Consider the following 27617-nt stretch of genomic DNA (forward strand, 5'->3'; position numbering starts at 1 on the left):
ATTCCACTAGCGCAGCCTCTACCTCCACTGTCTACCTGAGGGGGGTTCCTACCAAGGATATACTGGAGGCTGCCACATGGACATCTATCCACACTTTCACCAAGCACTACCAGCTGGCTACATTCTTCAAAACAAGGGATTTGCATCTGCAATTTTGCGGGGCATGCTAACATCCCCATAACCTATACAGCATGCCTCCACCCACTTCCTCAGCTTTGGGAATCTTCCCCCAAGTGATGTTTGCAACAGTGAAACACAAAGAACATAGTACAGTTGTGTACACTTATCATAAATGTAATTGTTAGAGTGTATTGACTGTTGCAGTCCTGTTTCCCTCCCACCTTCCCCTCTTATTTCTGTATCCTCGTAGGGGATCCTACCTATTGGGGGAGGGGGGCAAGAAAAACTGATGTAATGGTGTCGGCTGCCACCCTTTATAGCCCTGGCGACCTGACATCAGCCACAGTCACAGGACAGCTGACACAGGATGGAAATCCTTTGCTCTGGTATTCAGGCTGGCTGAGGGCTACCCAACAGGGATAACCCATAAATGATGATTGCAACAGGGAATACACTCTTAACATCTACATTTATGGTAGGTGTACACTCCTGTACTGTCTTCCAACTATTGAACTATCTGGGGGGAACATCACAAATGGATCTTTCTGCCTCTGCTCTCATCAATGAGTTGACAAAATTCTCCTCCAGTAATCCATGCTAAAAGGTCTGGAAGATGGATGCTTTCTCTATTTCCATAAACAGTATTGTTCCTGTATCTTTTTCCACCATTTCCATTAATATTCAGGGTTATTTTGAAGAGTTCGAAGGGCTCTTTGAATTCATGTCATAACTTCATTTGGCATTTTGCCCAGGCCACAAATACTTCTCTTTTGTTTGGAAATGGCCAGGGGCAATTATCGCAACCTTCCTCATAGACTGGATTTACTCACACAAGGCCTGGAGCATTTGATTTATTCCATCTCCAAGCATCTACAGCTGCCTGCCTAGATGATAGAGAAAATTTACCTAAAAGGTTTTAAACTAAGGACACACAGCAGCTATTAATGTAAGTAAGAAAACCTGCTACTAGAAAATCCATTATCAAATGGATTAGGTTTTCTATTTGATGACAACAAAAGGACCAATACCCATTCAGGGTTAGCGTTTCTTTGGCTAGGCAATGTTTTATGAGAGTTACTATCTTAAGGCCTGTCTTACTCCTCAGTCAAGCTTCACTTGTCAGCTATTTCAGTATATCTGCCCATGGATCTCCTAGTTTCACTGCAACCTCTTGTGAAAGTGTTTTTGAAGAGAGTGTTGAATATGAAGCCTCCAAGGAAATGGGTGGCTCATCCTTGAGATCGTAATTTTGTGTTAAACTAACCCTTGCATCTTTGAATGCTCTCATCAGGCTGATTTGAAGTTCTTAACATGGGAAAAATTCTTACTGTTTTTGCTGAGGTCCGAGCAATTGGTATCTGAGTTGCAAGTTCTCATGTTGGGTTAACCTTCTCATTTTTCACAAAGTTAGGGTCTCTTTAAGAACTAATCATTCATTTATGCCTTAAGTGGAATATGAGTTTGTTTTGAGCTAAGCTGTCCCTCTTCCTGTCTTCTTCCCAGAACCTAAAGATGAGAGAGAGGATACCTTATATTGTTGGATGTCCACAGACAACTCTGGTATTATCTTGACAGAACAAAGTCTTACCAAACTTCTGATGAATTCTTTCTTTTTTGTGAAAATAAGGAACAAGAACAAGCTGTGTCAAAATAGAGGATTTCAAAATGGCTGATTCATGCTATTACTTTTCATTAGACCCATCACAACAAAACTATTCCAGGCAGGGACAAGGCTTACTCTACTAGGGACTTGGTTTCATTGGTGTCATTTTGGAAAAGGTTGGATGCTGAAAGTATTCTAGAAACAGCTGCGTGGCCCTCTCTGTACACTTTTCGAAAGCATTATAAGTTAAACTCATTCTTCAGATTTAGGACAGGCTTTGCCAGTACCATTCTCCCGGGACTTCTAGACCTTCATCTTCCTCTTTCCAATCAGTTTAAGCTATGGTAATCTACCTGTATAGCTAAGGCTGTTGTAGCATTGATCAAATAAAGAACATAGCACATTGGGCAAGTAAACTTGCAATAATAGTAGATATTCAAATGATCACTGTTGAAGTAGCCACTCTCTTCCCTCCATTCCCTTTATTTATTGTATGTGTTTATGCTAGAGTGTGGACAACTTATTGTTATATTACTAGTAGTATCCTTTCAGGGCTTTAGACCTCCCTCTTTCTGTTGGCATGAAAGCTCTGAAAGGCTTTGCATCCAAACCTGACATTTAGCCAGCTCATTTTGAGCTAACAGTTTGGGTATGTGGAAGGTGCCCTAAAAGCTTTGAAAACTGTCTGTCTCTTGAATTCCTTGGCAAGATTAAACCTATATAGCTAAGGCTACTGCAGCAGTGATCATTTGAACATATTCTGTTATAGTAAAGCTTACTCACACATCTGAACTTTCTTTGAGTGTCTCACTGTATTTTATAAATTTGAGTGTTTTAGTCCTGCTGTGGATAAAGAGAAAAAAGTTTTGGAAAGTGTCAAAAATGTGGACATAAAATCCCATTCCAAGTCACCCATGTGCTATGTGTGGTGTGCTTAGGCGTGGACCATTTGTTAGAGAATCCCCCCATATTTAAAGCCTTCCAGTCCAGAGCATTGCAAGACTTTGGGACCAAACTTATTATTAAGGCCTTTTGCCCATGGGTTCATAGACTGTTGAAACAAACAAACAAAACAAAAAAGTAAATAAAATGAATAAAAAAAAATAAAAACTCTGAGAAGCATTGAACTAAGAACTCTAAGGCTAGGAAAAGGTATCCAGAGGAATCAGAACAGTCTTTGGCTCCGAAGATTCTCAAGTCAGACATGGCTTTGGTGTCTATTCCAATGCATTCTTCCCATCGGGTCCACAGTTGTTTGAGCCAGTTGTAATTCAGGATAAGTCAGCTAAGTGACTCCTAAGTACAACTTCTTCCAAGAGAAAATCTTCCCAATGTCCTACTTCATCATTTTGGTCCTACAAGGGTATTGTGATGCAGATTTGGATTGTTGATGAGGACTTTCTGAAGATGCAGATTGAAATGAGAGTACTCCCATTCTCCTTGTTTCCAAAGCTGGATAGGGATGGCCCTGTGTCCCCTCCTTTAGCTCTTTCCTTGGCATGGATTCTGGCACTGGTGGTTTCAGACCGAATCCTGGACTCAGTGTCTGTTCCTTTGGTGCCCGACCACTAGATCTGGTTTAACATTCGAGGTGCCTGATTGACACTCACATCTTTGAGAACTTCAGAGATGAGGCTCTGTCAGGACAGTCGGGTACTTAGCACCCAGATCAGAGCTGTCTTGGACAACCACATTGTTGGGACTTGGATGTTGTTCTTTGAGTCCCTGACTCCGATTCCCTCCTTGAAGCAGTCCGTACTGTCCTCAGGAAAGTCCACAGAAAGTGGACTCCTTCTCCTTTTCATGAGAGGGGATGTTCCTGTATGCCTTCCCCCCTTCTCTCTAATCCAGAAAGTCCTCCTAAAAATTCAGAAGGACAAACCAAAAATCCTACTGGCGACTCCCCTTTTGGCCAAGACAGCATTGGTTTCCCCTCCTATTTTCTTTAGCCAAGGTCTATTGCCACAGGTTACCCCACTGTCCAGACCTACTCAAACAGAACAAGGGGTCCCTGCTACACCCACAGGTAAACAACCTAAAACTGACCTTATGGGTGATAGAATTCTAATCCCTTACAGACACCTTTATTCAGAGGACATACTCAATGTTCTGCAGGAAGCCAGAAAACCAAACACTAGGAGAAACTATGTAACTAAGTGGCTCAGACTCTCCAATTGGTGTCTAACATATTCTTCTATCAAAGTCCATTTGTCAGCCATTTCTGCCTGTCTGCCCATTTCACCACCTCTGACATCCAGACTGGAAGTCATACTCTTTCTAAAGGGAGTCCTCCATATCAAACCCACACATAAACCCATACCTCCCCCGTGGGACCTAACCTTTGTATTAGAAAAGTTTACCTTACCCCCCCCCCCCCTTGAACCAGCACATTCTGTTTCTTTGAAACTTAAAACAGTCCTACTAGTTGCCCTTACCTCCGCCAGGAGGGTTTCAGAGATCCATCCTCTGATGGCCACATCTCCCTACCTTGTTTTCCACAAGAACAGAGTGGTCCTCAGGACTAACCCCTCATTCATGCCCAAGGTAGTTAATGAACTGTCATTGAATCAGTCCATTAACCTACCAGTTTTTTATCCTCATCCACAAAATGCCTCAGAAAGGGACCCTACATTCCCTGGATGTACACAGACAACTTTGATACTACTTGGACAGAACCAAAGATATCAGGAAGTCAGATCAGTTATGTATTTCTTTTCATCCCAGAGCTCTAGGGAAAGCTGTTTCTAAACAAACTATTGTCTCATGGATCTCTAAGTCCATTACCTTGTGCACTACTCCCACCATGGGAAATCTTTACAAAGGCAATATTAAACCTCACTCTACCTAGAGCAGCTGCTTCCTCTACTGCCTTTTTCAAAGGCATAGATTCCTCTTCCATTTTAGAAACAGCTACTTGGACCTCAGTACACACCTTCACTAAGCACTACAAGTCGGACATAGCATCCCATGCTAGAGCAGGAGTTGCCAGGACTATCCTACAGGGTCTCCTTGACCAGAGGAACCCTTCCTCCTCCCAGATTCATACTTAAAGCTCTGGTACTCTTCCGAATACTGCAACGTCAGAATAGAAGGACATAGAATGGTGATGTAAGAACTTACCATAACCTCAGATGTCCTTCTCTATGTTGCAGTATTCAGTCCCACCCACCTACCCCTTGTCTCCTTCCAACTACTATTCCAGGTATCTCCTGAGGGCAAACTGCCATCATTCCCCCTGGTCTCAATCTACAGAGTCATCTTACTGTCCTGTGACTGGCCTGCATGCAAGTCTAAGGGTCTCAGATTGGGATCCTCATGGTCAAACCTCACGGGCACTACTGTATGCGGCAAAACAGTTCTGATGAGGGTACTTGCAGACATCACTAACGTTGGTTTATGGCCCTGGTAACTGACATCACACATACCCTCCTGGACTAAGACTTTGGTATACTGGTTAGATGGTGGAGCTGAAAGCAGCAACTCCCTACTGTTATGAATACTGCAACGTAGAAGAGAAGGACATATAAGGTTATGGTAAGTTCTTACACAGCTATCCTTTCCTTCTAGGGCACATTCAGTTGGGGCTCAGGCTATGTCTATTGCTTTCCTGTATAATCTGCCTATACATGAAATTGCAGCAGTTGATACTTGGTCTTCCATGCATACCTTTGCAAAGAATTATACCTTTGATTCCATATCCAGAAGAAGAGCTTTCTATGGGACAGCCATACTCTATGGTTTGTTGGCTTAGGCTTCCCGTGGTAGATGGGGACTTGGACCTTTGGTTCCAGTGTTTACACAGGACCAGAGATGTGCATACGTTAAGTACTTGCCTGAAGGTTAGATTTCCTTGTTCAATGTTCGGACACTAGAATGACTCTACCACCTTCCTCCCCAGATTGTCACTACTGTGGGACCAGCAAGGAAAAGGTAATGTTTTTCTTTGTCTCTCTCTCTATTTTTTTTTTTTTTGTGTATTCAGCGGGAGTTTACTAGTAATGTTGTCTTACTCAATCACAGTAGGCAGTAGTTTATGTGTAGGGGAACTTTACACTTGTAAGAGATCACTGCTATCACAAGAGACCACCAAAGGCACCAGTCTTATGGGTGAAGTGACCAGACAGATGCCAGAGCAGTCTAAAGTTCTGGTAAGTACATGGCTTGTGTTTCCTAAGTGTAGTATTGATTGCGAAATGCAAAGCATTGTGATACTCAAGGTAATTTGCTTGTGAGGTTCTGCCTCAAGACACAGCCTAGAGAATGCTAGTCACTTTTATTAAATTACTCTGGAACCACACAAGCTCTGTTAGAGGGCAGTCACGTCTATCTGCAGCAGCATTACTTGCGTATGTTTATATATTGGATGGAAATAACTGCTGAGATGTGGTATAACAGATATGCATTCTCCTGATGTATCAGAAAAGCATAAAGAGGAGAGCTACTGTTATGTACTGAAAGCACAGAAAATGCATGCACTATTTTGTATACATTCATTTTGCTGGAAAAGAATATGACTGTAATGCTGCTGTCAGTTAGTGACTGCACCAAGAATTGATTGTTGTGATGACAGATGAGCTGGGTTTCAGAACCAGGCTACAAGGATGCATATGTTTATAAATTGCCCACAATCTCCCTGCATATTTTCAACAGTATGGCAACAAATACTGGTATTCTAACATTACTAGTTTTGTTAACCACCTGACAGTTTTTAGAAATGTGTATACACTGAACATTTTGTGGTGTCTTGACAGCAGGTAGCTAATGGGCTAGATACCAGATATGCATTCAGAGATGATAAAATGCGAGTGTGTAATCATGGGGTAGAGAGGATGACTGTATGCGTGTGTGTAATCATAGGGTGGAGTGGATGACAGTATGTGAGTGTGTAATCATGGGGTAGAGTGGGACACATCCTGTACACCTCAAGCATGTAGAGTGAAGAAAAAGATTGCTGCATGACATCCTCTGACCAATTATTTAAAACTTTAATCCTGCTCAAAGCTGACAATGCGCTGTTGTAGCTTGGTTGTAATCTTTAGTGCCACCCACCTGGGTGCTTCCTGCAACCTACCTTTCTTTGTATTCATGCTGTAACAGGGAAGGGGAAGATGAATATAAAAGCCTGTAGATTCCTAACATGTTTATTTAACCTAATTTTTTTATGAGTACAGTGTCTTACCTTGTGTATGTTGTCTTGTGAAATGAGTGTCTCCTAGTTGAACAAAGCACATCAATGTAGTTTTGCTGATGTACCTCAAGGTATGCACTTTAATGGTATTTATGGGGGACTTTAGCCGTTTTGCAATCCTGTTGAAACAGGTGGCTGAAGAGTATTGGTTTTGATTTAGGTTTGTGCAGAACATGGATGAAAGGATGTCAGTTTTAGTGTTTTTATTCATGCATTTCATTTTTTTAAGTATTTGTTTTTAACCATTTTGTCATTTAGGTTAATTTGTCTAACTTGATGTTTAAAACACTGAATGTACTATGGCTGATGCACTTGGGGTTTATGTGCCTGGTATGAGTGCATTTTACATCACATGGATCACCTGACCCTGTTCAAATTAAACCTTGACAGTTGGATGGTAGTCTGGCACCCATGTCTTATGGACAGAGACTGTCAATAAAAAAGTGTTATCCTAACTAATACCTCCCTACTAACATGCCCCCCATGTCCGTATAGAGGTCTATGATACCCGTGACCCAAATGGTTTGGGATGCATGATTAGGCTTGTAAGGGCCCTAGTAGTTAGCCTAGTAACAAGCTGTGAACTTGTGGACAGTACTCCTCACAAGATATTAGACCACAGTATTCCGTACGTCATTATGTTGCATACTGATGATATCTTTGTTGCAGAACTAGTTTGAAAATGTTAAGGTACATGTGGTTGAGGATTGCCATCAGTCTGTCATGTACAGTATGTATTTAAAAATACAAAATATTATAGTTGTAAAAATTATTTATTTAAATTGTGTGGCTTTTGATTATATAGTTTAGAAAATCATATGTAAATGAACTGCTTTTATTTTTCTTGCAGCCTACTGGAGGTTTTGGTTGTGTGTCAGCGTAGTGTATGAGCTGGGCCTCATTTTTATTCTTTTTCAGGTAAGTGTACTAAGCATTCATTACAAACTGAAAAAGTTTTTAATGAAGTTGAAATGGATAACCCATTAGTTTAATGCTGCAAAAACGAGAATTTAGAATGCATTTAAGATTAAATTTTGCAGGTCCCCTCTCAGCACCAGCTGACTTGCACTCACAAAATGTGCACCTGTTTTATTTGGGCACTTATAATGTAAGACATGTAATATGATGTGATATAGGTTAAAAATGCAGTTTACAGTAAGCAGCATTTAATGTTGTATAGTAATTATAACTTACCTTAAGAGTGAAGTTTGAAGAGTTAGTGTAGTTTAATAAAGCTCTAGAACCAGAATGCTTTATCTTCATTCACCTAATTATTTAGTGTTAGATGTTACAGTGAGGAAATATTCTGTGATATTTGTGATATTGTTTTGGCCCAGACTACTTCAAAGTGTTATGTGGGTTATGCATTTTTATCCAAAGAGCAGACAGCCTGACAAGGAATTTTTATCCATCTCCAGTGATGAGTAATGAAATACAGCTTTTTAACTGTGGTGTCTATATACGTGTATCCAGTGTTGTCTTTTCTATCCGACTCACTGGATGGGTTATCTGATCTGAGCTTGGCGACCTTTTTCAAGCTCTTGGATCCAGGGATTAGGCTCATCTCTTAAACATAATTGCCTCTTTTTCCTACGATTTCTCTAATCTCATTTGCTATCTATTCAGTCAAGATGTAATCCTGAGGGCTCAGCAGTTGTAGTGAAGATAATGCACTTTTTTCTCTACTTCTAATCTGCTTTTGGCAGAATTCTGTATAGATAGCCTTCTTAGGTCTTCCACCTGTCATTAGGTAGCCTTTTGCACCTAATCTTTAATTGTTAATTTTTTTTATTATTAGTTTTTTTAGGTGGGAGGAAAAGTTTCTAAGTTTAACTTGTCCTTTTTTGTAGGTGTTTTAGTGTTTATTATTGTTTCTTGGGTAGTGGTATTTTTTTGGTGGCAAAGTGACTCCATGCATCCATCTTCAATTCCTTTTCCCATTTTGCACATGGGGTTGGGATGTTACTTCAGCAGTTACATTCATCTTGAGCCAAGGTTTACACCGCCAGGTGGCAAGCCCTGCAGTGGTAGTTCATTTGTGCCACTCACATGCACATGCGCGCACACACACACACACACACACACACACACACACACACACACACACACACACACACACACACACACACTCTCTTACCGAGGGCCAATTTAGTGTGTCTTTGGAATGTGGGAGGAAACCAGGGCATGCGGAAGCAACCCATGTGACCACAGGAAGGCCATGCAGACTCCACACAGAAGGCACCTGAGCCGAGAATCGGACCGGAGAACCTCTTACTGTGAGGCGACAGTGCTAAACTCTGCACAACTGCAGCCACTCTAAAATAGCTGTTGGTCTGATGTACTTGTTGGCTGTGTGCCTGTATGTCTGACAATATCAGTGGCTTTAAAAAGTGGAGTGCATTTGGGCACAAAATCCCCTCTCCTCCAGATCCTCATACCTGGTGTGCCTGCTAATTGGGTTAGACTATTTGAATATTCAAAGTGAGTGAGTTTTGTGCATCCCTTGGAGCCAGGGCTCTTATTGATAGAAGAAATAAGTTTGTGCTTGAAGGTGTTCTCCCTGTCCAAGTGAGAGATTCGACCTGTTTTTCTTCTGCATCTGTTTCCCCTTTTTCACTGAAGCCTGACAAGTCCAAAGACTTCAAAGCGTAATGAAAAGGAATGGGGGGGGGGGGTAAGGAAAAAAGGAATGAAAAGTCTTTAAAAAGAGATCCACTGACTCATCAGACCATTCTGGTCTGACACAGAAGATTCCGAGGCACTCTGATCTGGTTACAGCACAAGAACATGTTCAGCTCCACAGGCCTTTTCTGAATGTAATTTTTCACTGGAGCCAGTCATTCCTCAGCTCCATTCCCTTATCCTTCAAAACAGTTTGACTCACCGGTCTTCCAGACCACCCTTACTGGCATCTTCATCAGGATCCATCATTTATAAGGAAGCCTTTTGGAAGTTGACATCTTTAGGATGATATGGAAATTTCTTAGCACACATTCAGATGGGTGTCCTCCCATTGCCTCCCCCACTGTGAGCTGTGGGCCAGATACCTACAACACCCTTGTCGGTTTCTCCTTCTCCATCCTATCCATCAGATGCCATGCCCTCTATTCTGAACGAGGCCCTTGAATGATCATTGTCAGAACCGATAGCATGGTTCTGCTTCTACTCAGATAGTTTTCTTCACCTTTTTGAATCTTACACTGTCGGGAGGCAAAGGGTTTTGGAGCCAAAAGTTCAGCGTTGACTCAGAGATATTTAGAGTTGTCTCTGCCCTTGGGTGCTTTGGCCCTGGACAGCTCTACTGTGATCCTGGCTTCAGAGCCTGGTCAGAGCACGGCCAGGGCATTTCTTCAAGATCTTTGGATCCTAAGGGGTCTTTGTGGGCACCATTGTCGGCTTCCGCTTTTGAAGTATCTGAGAGGATTCTGTCCAGATCAAGAGACAGCCTTGCATCCTGTTGCTTCTGCTTTCACTCATCCTGTCAGTCTACCCAACCTCAGGAAGGCTCGAGGGTTCTCACTTGGCAAGTTCCCACTCTTGGTTCTAAGCCTCCTCTGGAGCCTCCCACTGGAGAAAGGCGCAGGAAACAGTCTTGCATGAGGAGGCATTTAGACTCATTTCAGGAGTCACTCACTCCATTTCAATTTTGAAGAAGGGGAGGTGTCCCAAATATCCCCTCTGGAAGATGTCTTCTTTAGAAATGTCCTGGAATTGATGAAGCAGAAAAGGGGGGTAGTTTACCAAAGCCCCCTTCCAAGAGGAGTCATTATTTCTCAAGGCCTTCAGGGCTGGCTCACCTACATCTTGGGTTGTCCAGGCTGCTGATGAGTTCCTTGATTTGGTCTCACAGTTGGGCTGGAAGGAACCCAGCGTGGTGGAGCAGATTCCCAGAACACCTGACTAAGTTCTTGTATCTCCCAGAGAAAGGTCACATTGGAGCAAGGGTCTCCCTTTAGATACCATTGTGGTTACAGCAGTGCCTAAGAAGGTGCTTTCCAAAGAGAACACTTCTGTATATCCCCATAACAGTGAGTTCAGGGCATTGGACAGATTTGGAAAGCAGACCTATGCTTCAGTGATGATTGATGTTGGCAATATGAACTACCTAACTCATGTGACTCATTTCTTGAGGGACTTGAGCAAGGAACTCTCCATGTCCCTCATGGGTAATATGCATGCTGATGTACTGAAAACTGTAGAGTCACAGCTTATCTACCCTTCAGTTTATGTCTCTGTCTGTGTGACTGCTCTCCAACTCAGCTGATAGCACATCAAGGGCAGCAGACACTCTCATTACTTGCCAGCATGCCTGGAGGCATCTGTGAGTTTTTTGTGGAGAGCTTCAAGACTTCCTTTATCATTGCTCCCTTTGATGGCTCAACACTCTTTGGACTGAAGGTCAGAGATATACCCACCAGAAGCAAGCAGTAGGGCTAAACTATCTGCTGTAGGCATACATTTTTCTATCCTTCCAAAGGACATTCTGCTAGAACCAGAAGGGTGGAATGAAGTTATGATTTCACAAATCCCATAATTTTGGCAAGGATCCTTCTGGTAAAGGGCACCCCCTCCCCACAAAGGAATAAACACAAATTGATACAACTGTGTTGATGCTAAAATTTATTCTCAGACGCAACAGATTATAGATATATTTACAAAACTTATCCAAACAGTTTGGTTCCACAAAGGGGGTGATAAGTCATCCTAGTGACACCCAAGTAACCTCAGATAGTGAAATCAAATTAGATTATATTGAAAAAGAGCTACGCAAACTGGATCCAAATAATGCACAGGAAGGAGATGGACTTGGTAATAATGATCCGAGATCACTTCAGCAAGAACTTTCACTACCATTATATCTCTTATTTCCTAGGCCATATAAATATGGGCAGAGTTCTCAAGATTGGAGACACGCAATTATTAAACCAGTCCTGAAGGGAAAGGGGAGTAGGCCAAACCCAGAGTCATACAGACCCTTGAGTCCACTTTCATGTTGTGGAAAATAATGGAGAAGATAATGCTGAATAAGTTGTCAATTGGATAGGTTGGGACTTGAAACCATATATCAGCATGCATATGTTGAAAATTGATCTATTTTCACCTGTAACATGATAATCTACAACAATATAATAGTGATGAATGCAAAATCATGCTGTGATGTAATTTATGTAGATTTATCTTCAGCATTTGACAGGGTCATACACAAAACACTGATCAGTAAATTAGAACTAGGTATCTATGTACACATGATAAGATGCATAGCTGTATGACTTACATGTAGGGCATGGCAAGCGTCATACAGCAGTTGGAGAGGTGAAATTCTTGGTTATAGTTGGGGTGACCCACAGGGCTCTGTCCTAGGCCCTTATTTGTTTAGATTGTATCTTTCAGACCTAACTTTTTCATCTGAGGTGTTCTACAGTGTTTATGCAAATGACCTAAAATTGAGTAGCTTGATTACGTGTTGCCATACCTGTCAACTGTACAGATTTTTGCAGAATGTCCAGATTTTTGCCTCATGTTTTTGGTGTGTTCCTCCTAAAATCTCTACCTTTCTGACAAATAGCTGAGGATTGACGTCATTAAATAATGACATATATTTGAGTTGGACTCCACATCCTTCATAAAATTCATGCTAATCAAAACCTATTCTATCAACTTTATAATTTGTAACCGCAATATTTAAAATCTGTATTTGTCCCCTCATCATTTTAGGCTTTGTCCAGATTTTTTGCTCTAAGAGGTTGAGAGGTATGCGTGTTACAGGTAGGACATATCTGTAAAAGAACTCGACTAAATTGACCATTTGGGCACAGGAGAATAAAATACTGATAAATACAAAATTAAGCATATGATATTTGGGAGACATACATTTTAAAGGTGAATATTTAATACAGCACACATTAATTGAAACTGTAAATTAATTTAAGGACCTGGATATATGGGTAAATCCAGCTTTGAGTTTTTCTAAAAATGTCAGCCAATTGGTTAATGGTAGCTATAGAACTATAGGTTGTATAAAAAGATTTATAAGGTCTAGGAAATCAGAAATTATGAAGTCATTATTTGTTAGTTGCATTAGACCCAAACTTGAGTACGTAGTAGCAATATTGGGTAAGACAGCGATTCAGGTCGTAGCCTGCTGTAGGTCCCCAACCATGTCCCAAGACTCACACTGCACGTTCCTAAGCACCCTGGAGAATATCGGTCTATGTTAAATGTTCAAACATTACCTGGTCGAGACCAAATTTTCGACATTTGGATGTTCGAACATATAAAAAAAAAAAAAAAAAAACACAGGAAAAAAATCACTTTAACAGTGTAGAAGGGGGCAAGTCCCCCTGCACCCCCCACACCCCCTACTTAAATATACCAACTCCGAGACCGCACTTCAGTGCAGAAAAGGGAAATTCTCCCCATCTGCACCGTACGGTGCCGTTGAAAGTGTATCTTCTAGCACTCAAAATTTTGAACGTTTGGTCTCAACCATGTAATGTTCGAAGATTTGACAGGTACCCGGGAATATTAGGGTCCAACCTAACACCCTCTTACTAGGCGACTTCAACTACCCTTCCATTAAGTGGCTAAACTACTCATGTACCAATACACTTGCCCAACGTTTCCTGGCTTTTATTAATTCCAGTGCCCTGGACCAGCTCGTTCTTACCCCCACTAGGGGTAGCAACATCCTTGATCTGGTCATTACTAACATGGTCGACCGTTGCTCTACACCAATAGTCAGCTCCTCCCTGGTTAGATCGAACCACAAGCTAATAATTTTGGAAATCCACATCCCTCCCATCCCCCCACCCCCTCCTCCAGCAAAGGTAACCACCATGAAAAACTTCTCCAAAGCTAACTTTGGGATCCTGAAAACAGAGGTGGCTAACTTCGTGGCACCCATGCAAATGGAGAATAGTTGCGTGACCACAGAATCATACACCAGTGCACCGTACAAACACAAATGCATTGATCTTGCCATACCCAATAGAACCAAGACACTCTCCTCCAAAAAAAGGAAGCCAGTCTGGTGGTCCCCTGCCATAAACAAACTCTACAGCAGAAGAAGGAAACTGATGCGGAATAAGGTGAAGTTCCAAGACTGGAAAAACCCTCATCTGCCTCAGCAAAAGTTGAGATCCCTCATCAAATACTCTAAAGCTAGGTATGAAAACAGAATTGCAGCAGATAGTAAAGACACCCACAAGGCCTTCTATAGTTATGTAAATAATCTCCACGGCAATACCCAGATTTGCTCTGAGCTACTGCACTATACAAAGCCAACAGATGCTCCCAGTATACTGGCCAACAGATTTAGTGCCAACTTTACCCCCTCCCCCAAAAGGACCAATCACAGTACCAGTAGATTGCCAGGCACCCAGTATTACTGCTGCACAGGTCAAAACAGCACTGTCCAAGGCCAATAATACAGCTTCTGTGGGACCCGATAATATCCCTGGTTGTGTTCTACATGAGTTACAGAGTGAACTGGCACCTCTCCTGTGTTCTCTGTTCACTCACAGCCTCACCTCAGGCTTAGTCCCTGCCGAATGGCGTACTTCTACAGTCATCCCTCTTAACAAAGGATGAGCAACTACAGACCTTGGGAACTATCACCCCATTAACCTGATGAGTCTGATATGCAAAGCTATGGAACACATCATCATGGACCTAATAAATAAGGATATAGGGAATCTCCAAACTCTGGATCCCGCACAATTTGGTTTTGTGATGGGTAGATCATGCCTGCTCAACTTGGTCGACTTCTTTGAGTCAGTCACCAGAGCTGTGGATGAAGGCAAGGTGGTTCATACAGCCTACCTTGATCTGGCCAAGGCTTTTGATACCATTCCCCACTCAGGAGTTATAGTAAAACTAAATAAGCTTGGCATTAACCCCCTGTATCACTAGGTGGGTTGCAAGCTTGGCTCACAGATAGAACCCACAGTGTGAAAGTAGCTGACTCAAGTCAGACTGCCGATTAGTCACGAGTGGAGTCCCACAGGGTTCCGTCCTGGGTCCTCTCCTGTTTGGTATCTACTTCTCTGAAGTCCAGGCCAACACAAAGGGACTCTGGCTGACAAAGTTCACAGACGATTGCAAGCTGGGAGCCATTATTAACTCCCCAAGTGATGTTGACATCCTACAGAATGCCCTCACTGTGACCGACTGCTGTCACAACCATGGCCTTAAGCTCAATGCCAAAAAATATGTCATCATCCCCTTTGGGAAAAACCCGGTTCCCATGAATTATCAGATTGATGGTAGTCCACTGAACACAGAAGGCGTTATAAGAAATATGGGAACACAGGTTGACAGCAACCTCTGTTTTGATCACCACATTGCCACTGTGGTCAAAAAGTTCTTCTATGTGGCACATCTCATTACTAAGGGTTTTTGATCCAGGAAGAAAAGAGGTCATTGTCTCCCTCTACTCTTCTCTCATTAGGCCAGTCATCGAGTACAATGCCCCATTTGACATGTATTTCACTAGACACCTGCAACAACTGGAGGGGCCGCAAAAGTACCCCACAAAGAGGATCCTAGGCCTTAAACACTTGTCCTGTATGGACAGACTCAAAAAACTCCCAACTATTCTCTGTCTCATATTGCCTACTTAGAGGCGATCTCTGCTTGATTTACAAAGCTATGTCTGACCCAGCTTTGTTAGAAATGCTACATTAAAGAAATCCCAATCTCTCCGCTCCACACGATCCAGAGACCTCAACCTCATTACCACAATTAACAGAACATGCTGGAGGGACAGGTTCATAACCCAGAGACTGCACATGCTATGGAACAGACTTCCCATACATGTCAAGCAGAGCACCTCGCTGACTCTCTTCAAGAGAAATCTTGATGAGTGGATGGGTAACAGAAAATTCACCCCGGGGATAACTCCAGCGGTTCTACTTGACAGAGGCACTGGGAACTAACGTCAGGCACTATGCCAGGGTAATCCTATGGCTAGGCTTGTAAAGGCCCCATGGCCATTAGCCTAGTACACACCTATGAATCTGTAAACCAGTATGGAAACCTTATAAGAAAACAAGCATGAGTAAACTAGAAATAGTACAGAAGAAATATACCAAGGGCATCTGTGGATGTGAACCTTTAAGTTGTTAATGAAAGACTAAAATATCTGAACTTTTACAGTGTCTCTTGGAGATCCAAGTCAGGTATATAGGGCATTTAGAGACAGCCATCTCTGGGAATGTTTGGGGTTATCAAAAAGTAATGATCATCGGGCAACTTATGTAGATGATTCTGTAAGAATGAGAAGTTGTACTATTTTATTCTCTTTGAGAGCAGCTGATACATGGAACAGACTACAAAATTATATTAAAGCAAGTATTACTTTAGCTATTTTTAAGAACAGCCTGGACACTTATTATGGGAACATGTGTTTTGGTATATTGTCAGGACAGAAGGGCCTTTACTTAAGAGGGCTTACAGAAGAGTGCAGGAGGAAAGTTAAAGGGAGCATGTGCATCACAGGTATGGAGGAAGTCAGTAGTCAAGGTAATAGCAAGTAGGGCCAAGGAAGTGGCAGAAAGATGCCAGGATAAAGGGGTTCAGAAGTTGCATTTTCAGAATGACAACAGCCAGCAGACTGAGGAAAGAGGATATCGGGGAGTTTATTGAATGGCTGAGGTGTAGGACAGGGAGATAAAGTTTGGGACTTAGAGGAAGATGGGAGACATAGTAGGGAGAGCAGCTGCATACCAGCGACAGGCTACATCTTACCCCAGAAAACACTGGTGCTCAGAGTTTTGCTAGGAAGTCAGTCTCAGTGATTGTGCCTTTTAAAACAAGATGGCAGGGGTGGGTGCATATTTCAACAGTAGATAGAAGGGAGAAAAGGGCACACAACATAGCTGAGGAGCAAGAAGTGTGACTTGGAGCATGCCAAGATAGTATTACTGTGCAGTATTTTGGTTACCGGAAAGTATTGATAATGGCATGACCAGTTGCAGGCTAAGCTCTGGTTGCATTCAAAATGATGGTTACAAAATGCAGCCTACAGTGGAACATAGTTAATACAAATTGGTTACCAAAAAAGAACAATAGTGTACAAATTTTACAACACATTGATCTGTACGTTTATCAAGCAGCAAAGTAAAATCAGATGAGTAGAAAGAAAAAGTTAGAATCAGGATTAGTCATGGAAACTGTAGGAGTAACACACGAGTTTAGGGGACAAAGAAAGCGATAAGTGTAACACCTAACAGAATCCACAAAATCCAGCAACTCAAATGGGGACTCATAATCCGAAAGCATATAACATGTAATAGCATTCCCTTCATCATCAGACAAATAACCTCCTTGCTTTTAAGACCAACCACAAAATACATCTAAATTGTTCTAGACTCTGCAAAAATTCTGAGTCTCCAGAATAAAAAAATGCCCAACTACTGAAGATTTCCTCCTCTTACTAAACCATTTCTTTACAGTTTTTTTATGTCTTACTGAAGTGAGCTTATTGCACTCCTCAAAGGAAAGATATATGATTAGCCGTTCTCTTATCAGCTTACATTTTATATGAATATGCAGATGCATGTCACATTTTAACTCCCACATTTTTGATGCTTTCTATTGCTTAGTGATGCTTTTACAATAAATGTTGATAATTTCCTGCTTTGATGATTATCTGTAATGAACACCAGTCTAAATTAGAATTTATGCAGTGTACAGCTTTGTGTGATATTTCCTGTTCATTCCATTTAAATTAATTTCATTATTTAAGCAACAACAATATTGAAAAAGCATAAAATATAGCAACTGTTCTTGTAAGAAATATTATATTGGTGAAACGAAAAGGACTTTATCTCATAGAATAAAAGAACATGTTAGAGATGTAAGAAATAAAAAAATGAGCAGCCCTATTTCTGAGCACTTTAATAATGAACATCAGGGCAATATGGATTGTATGAAAGTTTCTGTATTAGAACATGTATCAGTGTATTTTAATAATGTTGATTTTCAAAAAAGTGTGCTAAGACATAAAGAATCACTTCTTATTATGAAGTATAATACTTTGTGTCCGTATGGACTTAACAAGGAGTGTAACTGGCATAGTTTTATTTGATTAGTATAGCTTTAACATTTTGAATTTTATATAATTAATTGTTTAATTGTTTAATTGCATTTGATCTGCTATATATATTGTTTAGAGTGAGTCTTGTATTTTTTTACTCTGTAAAGGCTGTGGCCGAGGCGCTAGAGAAGTTGAACTGAAGAGTTGAACTGTGCATTAAATTTTATGAAAGTAGAGCTGTTACTCACTGGTATTCTTTAGTTGTTGCTATAATTTCATTATTTGTTGCATCTTCCTTTAGAGCTTGTTTTAAACTTTGTAATATTGTACATCGATTATTTCTTGGAGCTTTTCTCTCCAAGCCTCTGCTGAAAATGTGTGATGTACCGAGTCGGACTTTCCCAGTAAATAAATGCAAATAAATAATGGTAAAGACAGAGTCCAAGGAGATAAGGGACTGAGAAAGATAAGTGTGAGATGGCAGTGAACAAGAAAGAAGAGAAGCTTTGAAAATATTTAAGGGAAGCAGACAACAGAGTGGTAACCAATAGAATAGTGGTGTGAATGGGGTAATGTGTGTGGAAATTAACCTAGTGCAGAGTAGTCTTTATTAGCCTGTATATGGATACCAAAATTCAAGGCATGTGCATTGTTCAAACAGATGGTGTCTGAGTTTGGACCTGAACTCAGTGTGCTTCTTGAGATAGCGATGAAGGGATTGCCATCCTGCCCTCACCAAGAATGATGCCACGGTATAAAGAAAAAATGATCAATTTCAACAATTGGCTAAGTTTCTGGTGTCATTCAAAGGGGATCCAGTATCTGTCTGCCTGGGATGACATGCTCGACAAGCCATGTTGCTTCGCAAGAGATGGCTTGCACCTGTCACCCTTAGGCTTTCGAATACTGGCCAAGGCTCTTGCCGCCCCCATAGTACCTTTTTTAGGCAAGGCTCAAAAGACAAACCCACCACCATAAATAAGCACAAGTAACCAAAAACTGAGGGTAATGCTACTCAACGCCAGAAGTCTAAACCAAAAAATGCATGCAGTCGAGGCACTCCTCAGTATGGAGAACATCGACATCTGTGCAGTAACAGAAACCTGGTTTTAAGGCTCCTGAGAGCACCCCAGCACTACTAGGCTATAACTCATACCATACCTTTTGGCCACAGAACCAGGACCGAAACACAAAAGGCGAGGGTGTATCCATATTCATCAAGGATAGTCACACCTCCAGGTTAGTGGAGCAGCACAATGCATCAGAGATCATCCATGTGCAACTAACAATGGGCAAAACTGCAATCCAAATTGTAGCTTGCTACAGATCACCCACCATGGCCCAGGACCCCCATTCCGCATTTCTGGAGACACTGGGAAATATGAAGGTCCTACCAAACACCCTAGTACTGGGTGATTTCAAGTACCCAAACATAAACTGGGAGAACTACTCAAGTACTAATTCCCTTGCCCAGCGCTTCCTAGAATTTATAAACTCGAACACCCTGGATCAATTGGTCAACACCCCCACCAGAGGAAACAACATATTGGACCTGGTCATCACCAACATGGGCGACCGGTGTTCCACACCAGAGGTCAACCCCTCGCTGGTTAGATCAGACCATAGACTAATCACTCTGGATATCCCCCACCCCCAATTAAGGAAACGACCATGAAAAACTTTTCAAAAGCAAACTTCACATTACTTAAGACGAGGTGGAAAGGTTCACAGCCCCCATGCTGAAGGACAATACTGTCCAAGTTACTGAAACCTTTACAAAGGCACTCTGTGAGCATCTGCAGGAATGCATGGATCATGCTATCCCAAGTAAAACCAAGACTCACTCCTCCAAGAAAAGGAAACCAGTCTGGTGGATCCCTGCCATAAACAAGCTATACAACAGAAGGAGGAATCTAGTACAGAAAAGAGTAAAATCCCAAGAAGGAAAGACATCCGTGATCAGTATCAGCAAGAAACTATGATCCCTGATTAAGTCATCCAAGACTAGTTTCGAAAGAAAAATTGCCAGTGACTCAAAAGATAACCACAAAGCGTTCTTTAGCTATGTTAAGAACCTAAGTGGAAACTCTCAGATCTGCTCTGAGTTAGTGCAGAATGGCACAAAATACACTGAACCGACTGATATTGCCAACATTCTGGCAGACAGATTTAGTGCAAACTTCACCCCCCTCTCACCCCCTTAAGGGCCCATAACCATACCAGAAGAATGTAGGGCCCTGTCAATCACCGGCACACAGGTTAAAACAGCCCTATCCAAAGCCAAAAACACAGCTTCAGTGGGACTGGACGGTGTCCTAGGCTATGTCTTACAAGAGCTCCAAAATGAACTAACCCCTCACGTAAACACACTGTTCAAACTCAGCCTCTCCACAGGCTATATAGGCTATATGCCCACAGAGTGGCGCACAGCAACAGTTATCCTGCTCCACAAAGGTGGAGCCACAACGGACCCGTGGAACTATCGTCCTGTAAGCCTGACTAGCCTGGTCTGCAAGGCTATGGAAAGCATCATCCTGGAACTCATTAAAAGAGACATTGGGAACCTCCAAACCTTGGACCCTACCCAATTTGGCTTTGTTAAGGGCAGATCATGCCTCCTAAACCTGGTGGACTTCTTTGAGACTGGTTACCAAGGTATTAGTCGAGGGAAAGGAGGTCCACACAGCCAACCTAGACCTCGCAAAGGCTTTTGACACCATTCCCCATTCTAGTATTATAGACAAGCTCACCAGCTTGAACATAAACCCCTGCGTCGCGAGATGGGTTGCCAACTGGCTCATGGATAGAACCCACATGGTGAGAGTCGCAGGCTGTACGTCCAACTCTAAACTGGTTACAAGTGGCATCCCCCAGGGCTCAGTGCTAGGACCCCTCCTGTTCGGTATATACTTCTCAGAGGTACAGGCAAGCATAGGAGGACTATGGCTGACCAATTTCGCAGACAACTGCAAACTTGGGGCCATAATTGATTCTCCGGCTGATACAGACACCCTCCAGATGGGTCTCAGAGACAGATACCTGGTGTCAAAATCATGGCCTCAAGCTAAATGCCAAAATGTGCATAGTCATCCTCTTTGGAAAAAACAAAGTACCCGTGAACTACCACATAGGTGGTAGTCCCCTAAATACAGAAAATATAATAAGGGATCTGGGGAACCAAGTAGATAGTAATCTCTCCTTTGATAATCATATTGCCAAGGTGGTTAAAAAATCCTATGTGGCCCACCTAATCTCAAAAGGGTTCGCATCTAGAACAAAAGAGGATGTTCTTCATCTCACATTGCTGCAGTCCTTACTTATGGGTAGTCCGCTGTCCTCGGTCGGCCCGAATACCAAAGTATTAGGCTGACGTCGGTCATGGGCGCCTAGATCTGACATCAGAGCGTCAGGGTATAAAGGCGCATGACCGACGTCATATCCCCAGTCTTTTTTGCCGCATGGTCCGATGCAGAAGCAGAGTTGCAACTGCCGTTCGGCGTTGTGAAATTTTTCGTTTTCGGAGTTTCAGACCGATACCAAGTTGGGCTAAGTACCCCGTTGGGGAATATTTTTGTTTTTTCTTGCCTCAGTTACTTACCGGATGTCAGAAAAAGTGAATAATTGTATTTCTTGTGGGAAACAGATACCGCATAGGGATTACCACTCGCTTTGTATTCCTTGTTTGGGACCGGAGCACGACGTAGTCGGGTGTCGGTTTTGTGCTAGGTTTAATAAGCGCACTATTAAACGGAGGTTAGATTGCGCTAGGTTAGTTTTTGGCAAGAGGTGTAACTATAATATGCCGTCGGATGTTCCGACGCCTGCTTCTACTAAGAAGCGCAAAGACAAATCTTTTAAGCCTAGGCAGGATGATTCGTTCGTTTCGGACGCCGGACCTTTAGAAGCTACAGCTGAACAGGTGGATCCGGCTGAAGTTTCTGTTGAGTCCCAGGGGGAAACTTTGATTTTACAAGATGTGGCCTCTCAGGAGGCAGGCCAGGCTGAAGGGGCCTCTCAGGTTACTATTCTCCCTTCTATGCCTAAGGTGGTTAGGCCTTCTGCTACTGTTTCTAAGGCTCCTTCTAAGGGCAGGTCTGTTTTGCCTTCCTCTGGTGTCAGTTCTGGTTCTTCAGGGTCTGTGCCTAAAAAGCACATGCTTAAAATGGCAGAGGATTTGATTACTTTAATTAGAGGTTCTATGCCCCCTCCTGATAAGAGGCCCAGGATGGAGCCAGAGTTGGAAAGTTTGGAGCAGGCCTCAGATGATTCAGAGTCTTCTACTGAGGACATTCAAGATTTCCTCCTTATTCTGATTCTGATGCAGAGGATTCCACTCCTTCTGCTTCTCCTCCAGAGGATTTTTCATTTTCAGAAACTCTCCATTCCATGAGGGAGCATTTTAAGTGGGAGGGACAGGATTACTCTGATTCCCGGAAGAGGCTTAGGAAGTTCTTGTTTTACCACAGCATAGACCCTTAGCTATACCTCCGGTTTTGGATGTTGTTTCAGATGTTTTCTCGAAGCTTCCCTTAATCCAGATTCTGTGCCTCCTGCCCCAGTTAAACCGGACAGGTATTACAGGGTGCCTGAGGCTCATAAATATCTGTATAAGAGTCCTAGGGCGACCCAGAAACTATTAGTCAGGGGCCTAAGGGTGTTAGAGCCTCTGTTGTTAAGAATCCGGTTCCTCTGGATAAGGAAGCTAGAGCTTTGGATAGATGGGGTAAGAAGGTGTATACCTCTTCTACTTTAGCAATGAGAGCTTTGAACTGCCAGTTTCATATGTTGAAGTATCAGAATTTCCTCCTTTCTCAGCTAAGATCTAAAGTGAATGCTTTGGCAGAGGGCATAGAGTGTAAAGAATTGCAGGATTTAGTGCATGTTTCTGAACAGGTGGGTAAGCACTCTTTGCAATGTGGTTTTGATGCTTTACAGGCTTCTTCTAGGGTGGCTGCCACTGGTTCAGTTATTCAGAGGCACGCCTGGCTTAAGGATCAGAATTTGTCTGAGCATGTTAAGTCTAGAATTCTGGATGCCCCTTTGCAGTCTGAAGTTTTGTTTGGTCCTCCTGTGGAGTCAGTCTTAAAGAAAATGGAAGACAAGGCTAAGTCTATGCAGACTGTTAAGGATTTTTTGCAGGTACAACCTCCAAAGTTTAGTAGAAATTGGCCTACTAAGGGGTGGACGTACCCTTCTTCTGATTCTCAGTCTAGGGGCAGATCTAGGCGTGGTAGGGGCAGAGCTCAGAGTACCTTCAGGCCGAGACAATGGAGTTCGCCTGCTCAATCTGCTGGTGAGGGCAGGGGCCAGTCCTTTCGTAAACAGGCCCAATGACCTGCATTTTCAGCTGCCAGACTCCTCTTGCCTGGCAGCTCCTTTGGGAGGAAAGTTGGCTCTTTTCAAGCAAAATTGGCATTTAGTCACCCAGGACAAATGGGTATTGGACATTATAAACCGAGGTTACAAGTTCTATTTCCATACCATGCCTCCTTTCAAAGGCATGCCAGACGTCCCTCCTCGGCAAAGGATAGAGGCTCACAGACAAATTTCTTTACTTCTTCAAATAGGAGCTATACAACCAGTTCCTCTGTCAGAAGTGGGCCTAGGATTTTATTCTCGCCTGTTTCTAGTTCCAAAGAAAGGAAACACGTGGAGACCAATTTTGGATTTATCTATCCTCAACACTTATCTGGACATTCCAAAGTTCAAGATGCTGACTTTACAACAGCTTTTACCTCTGTTGGGAAAAGATCACTGGATGGTTACTCTGGATCTCAAAGAGGCTTACCTTCATGTTCCTATCAGGCCCAGTTGCAGGAGGTACCATGCTGGCTGGAAATTTACATTATCAGTTCTCTGCATTGCCCTTTGGCTTATCTACTGCCCAGAGTGTTCACAAAGGTTCTGGCTCCGGTGATAGCATTTTTCAGACTAAGAGGAATACAGATTTATCCTTATTTGGACGACTGTCTGATTATTGCACAAGAAAAGGACGAACTTCTTCATCATCTACAGTATGTGATGGCAGTGTTAAGATGCCTAGGGTATTCTGTGAACGAAACAAAGTCCAGTCTAGTACCCTCTCAGGACATGTGCTTTCTGGGTGTGAGACTGAATACAGCTTCCCAGATGGCTTTTTTGACCCCGGACAAACAAAGAAGTCTTTCTCTTTATTTCCAGCAAATGTCTCTACGGTCCAGGCTGACTGCAAGGACAGTCCTTCAAGCCTTGGGGTTCATGGCATCTTGTATTCTGGTGCTTCCCAATGCCAAATTGCATATGAGGAAGCTTCAATGGTATCTCAAAATGTGTGGACACAGCACTGCCAAGATCTAGACACTGTCATTCAGATAATACCTTGCATTCAGAAGGAGTTTTTGTGGTGGGCTCAGGAATGTCACCTAAACAAGGGACTCTCTGTGACCCGCCAGAGGCGAGTCAGATTCTAACGACAGATGCCTCGGACAAGGCTTGGGGAGCACACCTCAATGGAAAATGGGTGCAAAACACGTGGCCTGTCAAACTCCAACATTTGCATATCAACTTGAAGGAAATGTTAGCAGTCCAGTTTGCATTGATGGCTTTCAAAGATTTACTTCGTCCAGGGCAGGTGTTGATTCAAACAGACAACACTACTGTCATGTGGTACATCAACAAGCATGGGGGAACCCATTCTTACCCTCTTTACAGGCAAGCGATGATTCTGTGGGAAACTGCTCTCAATCTACACCTCAATCTTCAGGCAAGGTTTCTACCAGGAGCACAGAACTCCTTAGCAGATGTATTAAGCAGACAAATAGTGGATCCTCACGAGTGGAAATTGGATCCTCATGTATTTCAACAGTTGACAGTGTTATGGGGAACTCAAGACATAGATCTGTTCGCTTCTCCACTAAATTACCAGTTGCCAAGGTTTTGCACAAAAATGTTTCATCACACAGCTTGGAAGGTGGACGCTCTATCTTTCAGTTGGAACAATCTGCATGTTTATGCCTTTCCACCTCTGCCTCTTCTTCCCAAGGTACTTTTGAAGGCCAGACAAGACAAGCCAACCATGATTTTGATAGCACCGGATTGGCCTCGACAACACTGGTACCCACTACTGAGGAGTTTAGTACGAGAACCTCCGTGGCCTCTGCCTTTGATTCCGCACCTTTTGTCACAAGAGGACAGTCACTTCCTCAATGTCAAGATTCAGTCTCTGCATCTAACAGCCTGGCATATTCTGTTTTAGACTCTGGAGGGTCTCAGCTCCCACAACAAGTTTTGAATGTTATTTTGGAGGCCAGGAGGCCTAGTACCAGGAAAGTTTACGCTGATAAATGGAGGAGATTTTTTATTTGGAGCAAAGGAAAGGACTTTGATGTCTCCAAACCTGATTTAAGTGTTGCTCTTCAATATCTTACTGAATTATTGGACAAGGGTTTGTCTTTCTCCTCAATAAAGGTCCATGCTGCAGCCATTTCTGCTCACTATGATTGTGACCCTCCTTTATTCTCTCATCCTTGGTTTAAGCAATTTCTTAGAGGGGCAAGAATATAAGACCCCACGTAGAGCTCCTACTCCTGCTTGGGATCTCAATTTTGTGTTGGAAAACTTACTCTACAACCTTTTGAGCCTGCAGCTACTGCCGAGTTAAAGTATTTATCATGGAAAACTGCTTTTTTGTTGGCCATTACCTCTGCAAGAAGGGTTTCTGAATTACAGGCCCTCATGGCAGTGGAGCCTTTCCTGATTTTTCATAAGGATAGGGTATCTTTGCGTACTAATCCTTCCTTTATGCCTAAAGTGGTTTCTAGTGTGGCCTTAAATCAAACTATTCATTTGCCTACTTTTTATGCAAACCCCCAAAATAAAGGGGAGAAAATTTTGCATACTTAGGATATTCACAGGCAGTTGCGTTATTATTTGAGCAGAACCAAGGAGTTCAGACAGTCTCAGCAATTGTTTATTTCTTTTGCTTTGGGTTCACAGGGTAAACCTGTTTCAAAACAAACTATTTCTAAATGGATTGGGTTTTGTATTTCTTTCTGTTATTCCCATCATGGTAAGGAGATTCCTGCTGGAATCAGGCCTCATTCCACTAGGGCTACTGCTACTTCTACGGCCTTTATAAGGGGGGTAGCTACAAAAGACATTTTGGAGGCAGCTACTTGGAGTTCAGTGCATACCTTTTCTAAACATTACCACCTTCCTCTTTATTCTAAGTCTAGGACTGGATTTGCCACTGCAATTTTACAGGGCATTTTAGCGGCCCCTAATGCTTTATGATTTTTACCATCCTCCCTTTCCCGTTGCTTTGGGATTCTACCCATAAGTAAGGACTGCAGCAATGTGAGATGAAGAACATAGTACAGTTTTGTACCTACCATAAATGTAGATGTTCGAAGATCCACATTGCTGCAGTCCAATTTACCCTCCCTCCTTCCCCTCTGTAGTTTGACTTGGTGCTATGCTTTAGGTGATGGTTGTTGTTGGGCATGTTTTGGGAGGTATTCTGTTTTTGGCTGTGGCCTTTCTGGTTTGGCCTTCTGACATCTGGGGCAAGAAAAGACTGAGGATATGACGTCGGTCATGCGCCTTTATACCCTGACGCTCTGATGTCAGATCTAGGCGCCCATGACCGACGTCAGCCTAATACTTTGGTATTCGGGCCGACCGAGGACAGCGGACTACCCATAAGTAAGGACTGCAGCAATGTGGATCTTCGAACATCTACATTTATGGTAGGTACAAAACTGTACTTTTTTGTGCCTCTCTACTCATCACTCATTAGACCCATCGCGGAATACAGCGCCTCATTTGGGATGTACCTTACAAGACACCTGCAACAGCTGGAAAGACCACAAAAGTACCTCACCAAGAGGATTACTGGCCTCAAACAGTTGCCCTATGCAGCCTGACTCAGGAAACTCCAGCTGTACTCTGTTGCATACTGCTTACTCAGAGGTGATCTCTGTCTGACAGATCTCTGTCTGACATACAAGGCCATGTCCAACCCAGAATTGATGGACATGCTCAAAAAAAACAAACCCGGAGAGCCACACGCTCTAGAGATATAAACCTTACCACAACAATAAATAGGACATGCTGGAGGGATAGATTCCTATCCCAGAGACTCCCCATGCTTTGGAACAGGCTTCCAGTATACATCAGGCAGAGAGCCCCTCACTAACGCTCTTCAAGAGAAACCTTGATGGGTGGATGGGAAACAGAAAATTTACTTTGGGGATCACTGCAGTGGCTCTGCTGGACAGAGACACAGGGAACTAATCTAAGGGGGTGGCAAAAGCCAACACATTCTGGCTAGGCTTATAAATGCCCTTGGGCAGATAGGCTAGTACTTACCTATGAACCACAGTTTTGGTGCAAGTACAAAGAAATTGAGTTTAGAAAGTGTACCCCACTATACCATGACATCTGAGGTTGTGGCTTTTAGTGTCCGTGAGGAGTTTCATTGCAAGCAGAAAAGGATCATCTTGGTGGAGTAATTTAAAGAGTTGGAAGCCCAGATGTAGTCTGGTTTGTACCTGAAGCCAGTTTGCGTTGAATAAAGTAAGGCAGTGGTACTCAAAATGAGGGCACTTGTTAGTGACGTACATTAAATAAGGTCTGTAGTGCTTATCTGTTTTGTTTAAGGGGGTGGAAAGCAAGGGGTAAAGCTATAC

The 27617-nt window shown here is 42.7% G+C and overlaps 1 protein-coding gene across 1 annotated transcript in view; it reads left to right on the forward strand.

Moving 5' to 3' along the window:
• The window catches only part of PTDSS2 (phosphatidylserine synthase 2), a 1400831-nt gene that overhangs the window by 482620 nt on the left and 890594 nt on the right, over positions 1-27617 (forward strand). Inside the window, exon 6 of the mRNA XM_044059082.1 lies at positions 7762-7829. Within this exon, the coding sequence (XP_043915017.1) occupies positions 7762-7829 (68 nt within the window). The remainder of the gene's footprint in view (positions 1-7761; positions 7830-27617) is intronic.

Source organism: Protopterus annectens, chromosome 17.part0 (genome assembly GCF_019279795.1).
Source record: "Protopterus annectens isolate FY-2018-M chromosome 17.part0, PAN1.0, whole genome shotgun sequence".
NCBI lineage: Eukaryota > Metazoa > Chordata > Ceratodontiformes > Protopteridae > Protopterus > Protopterus annectens.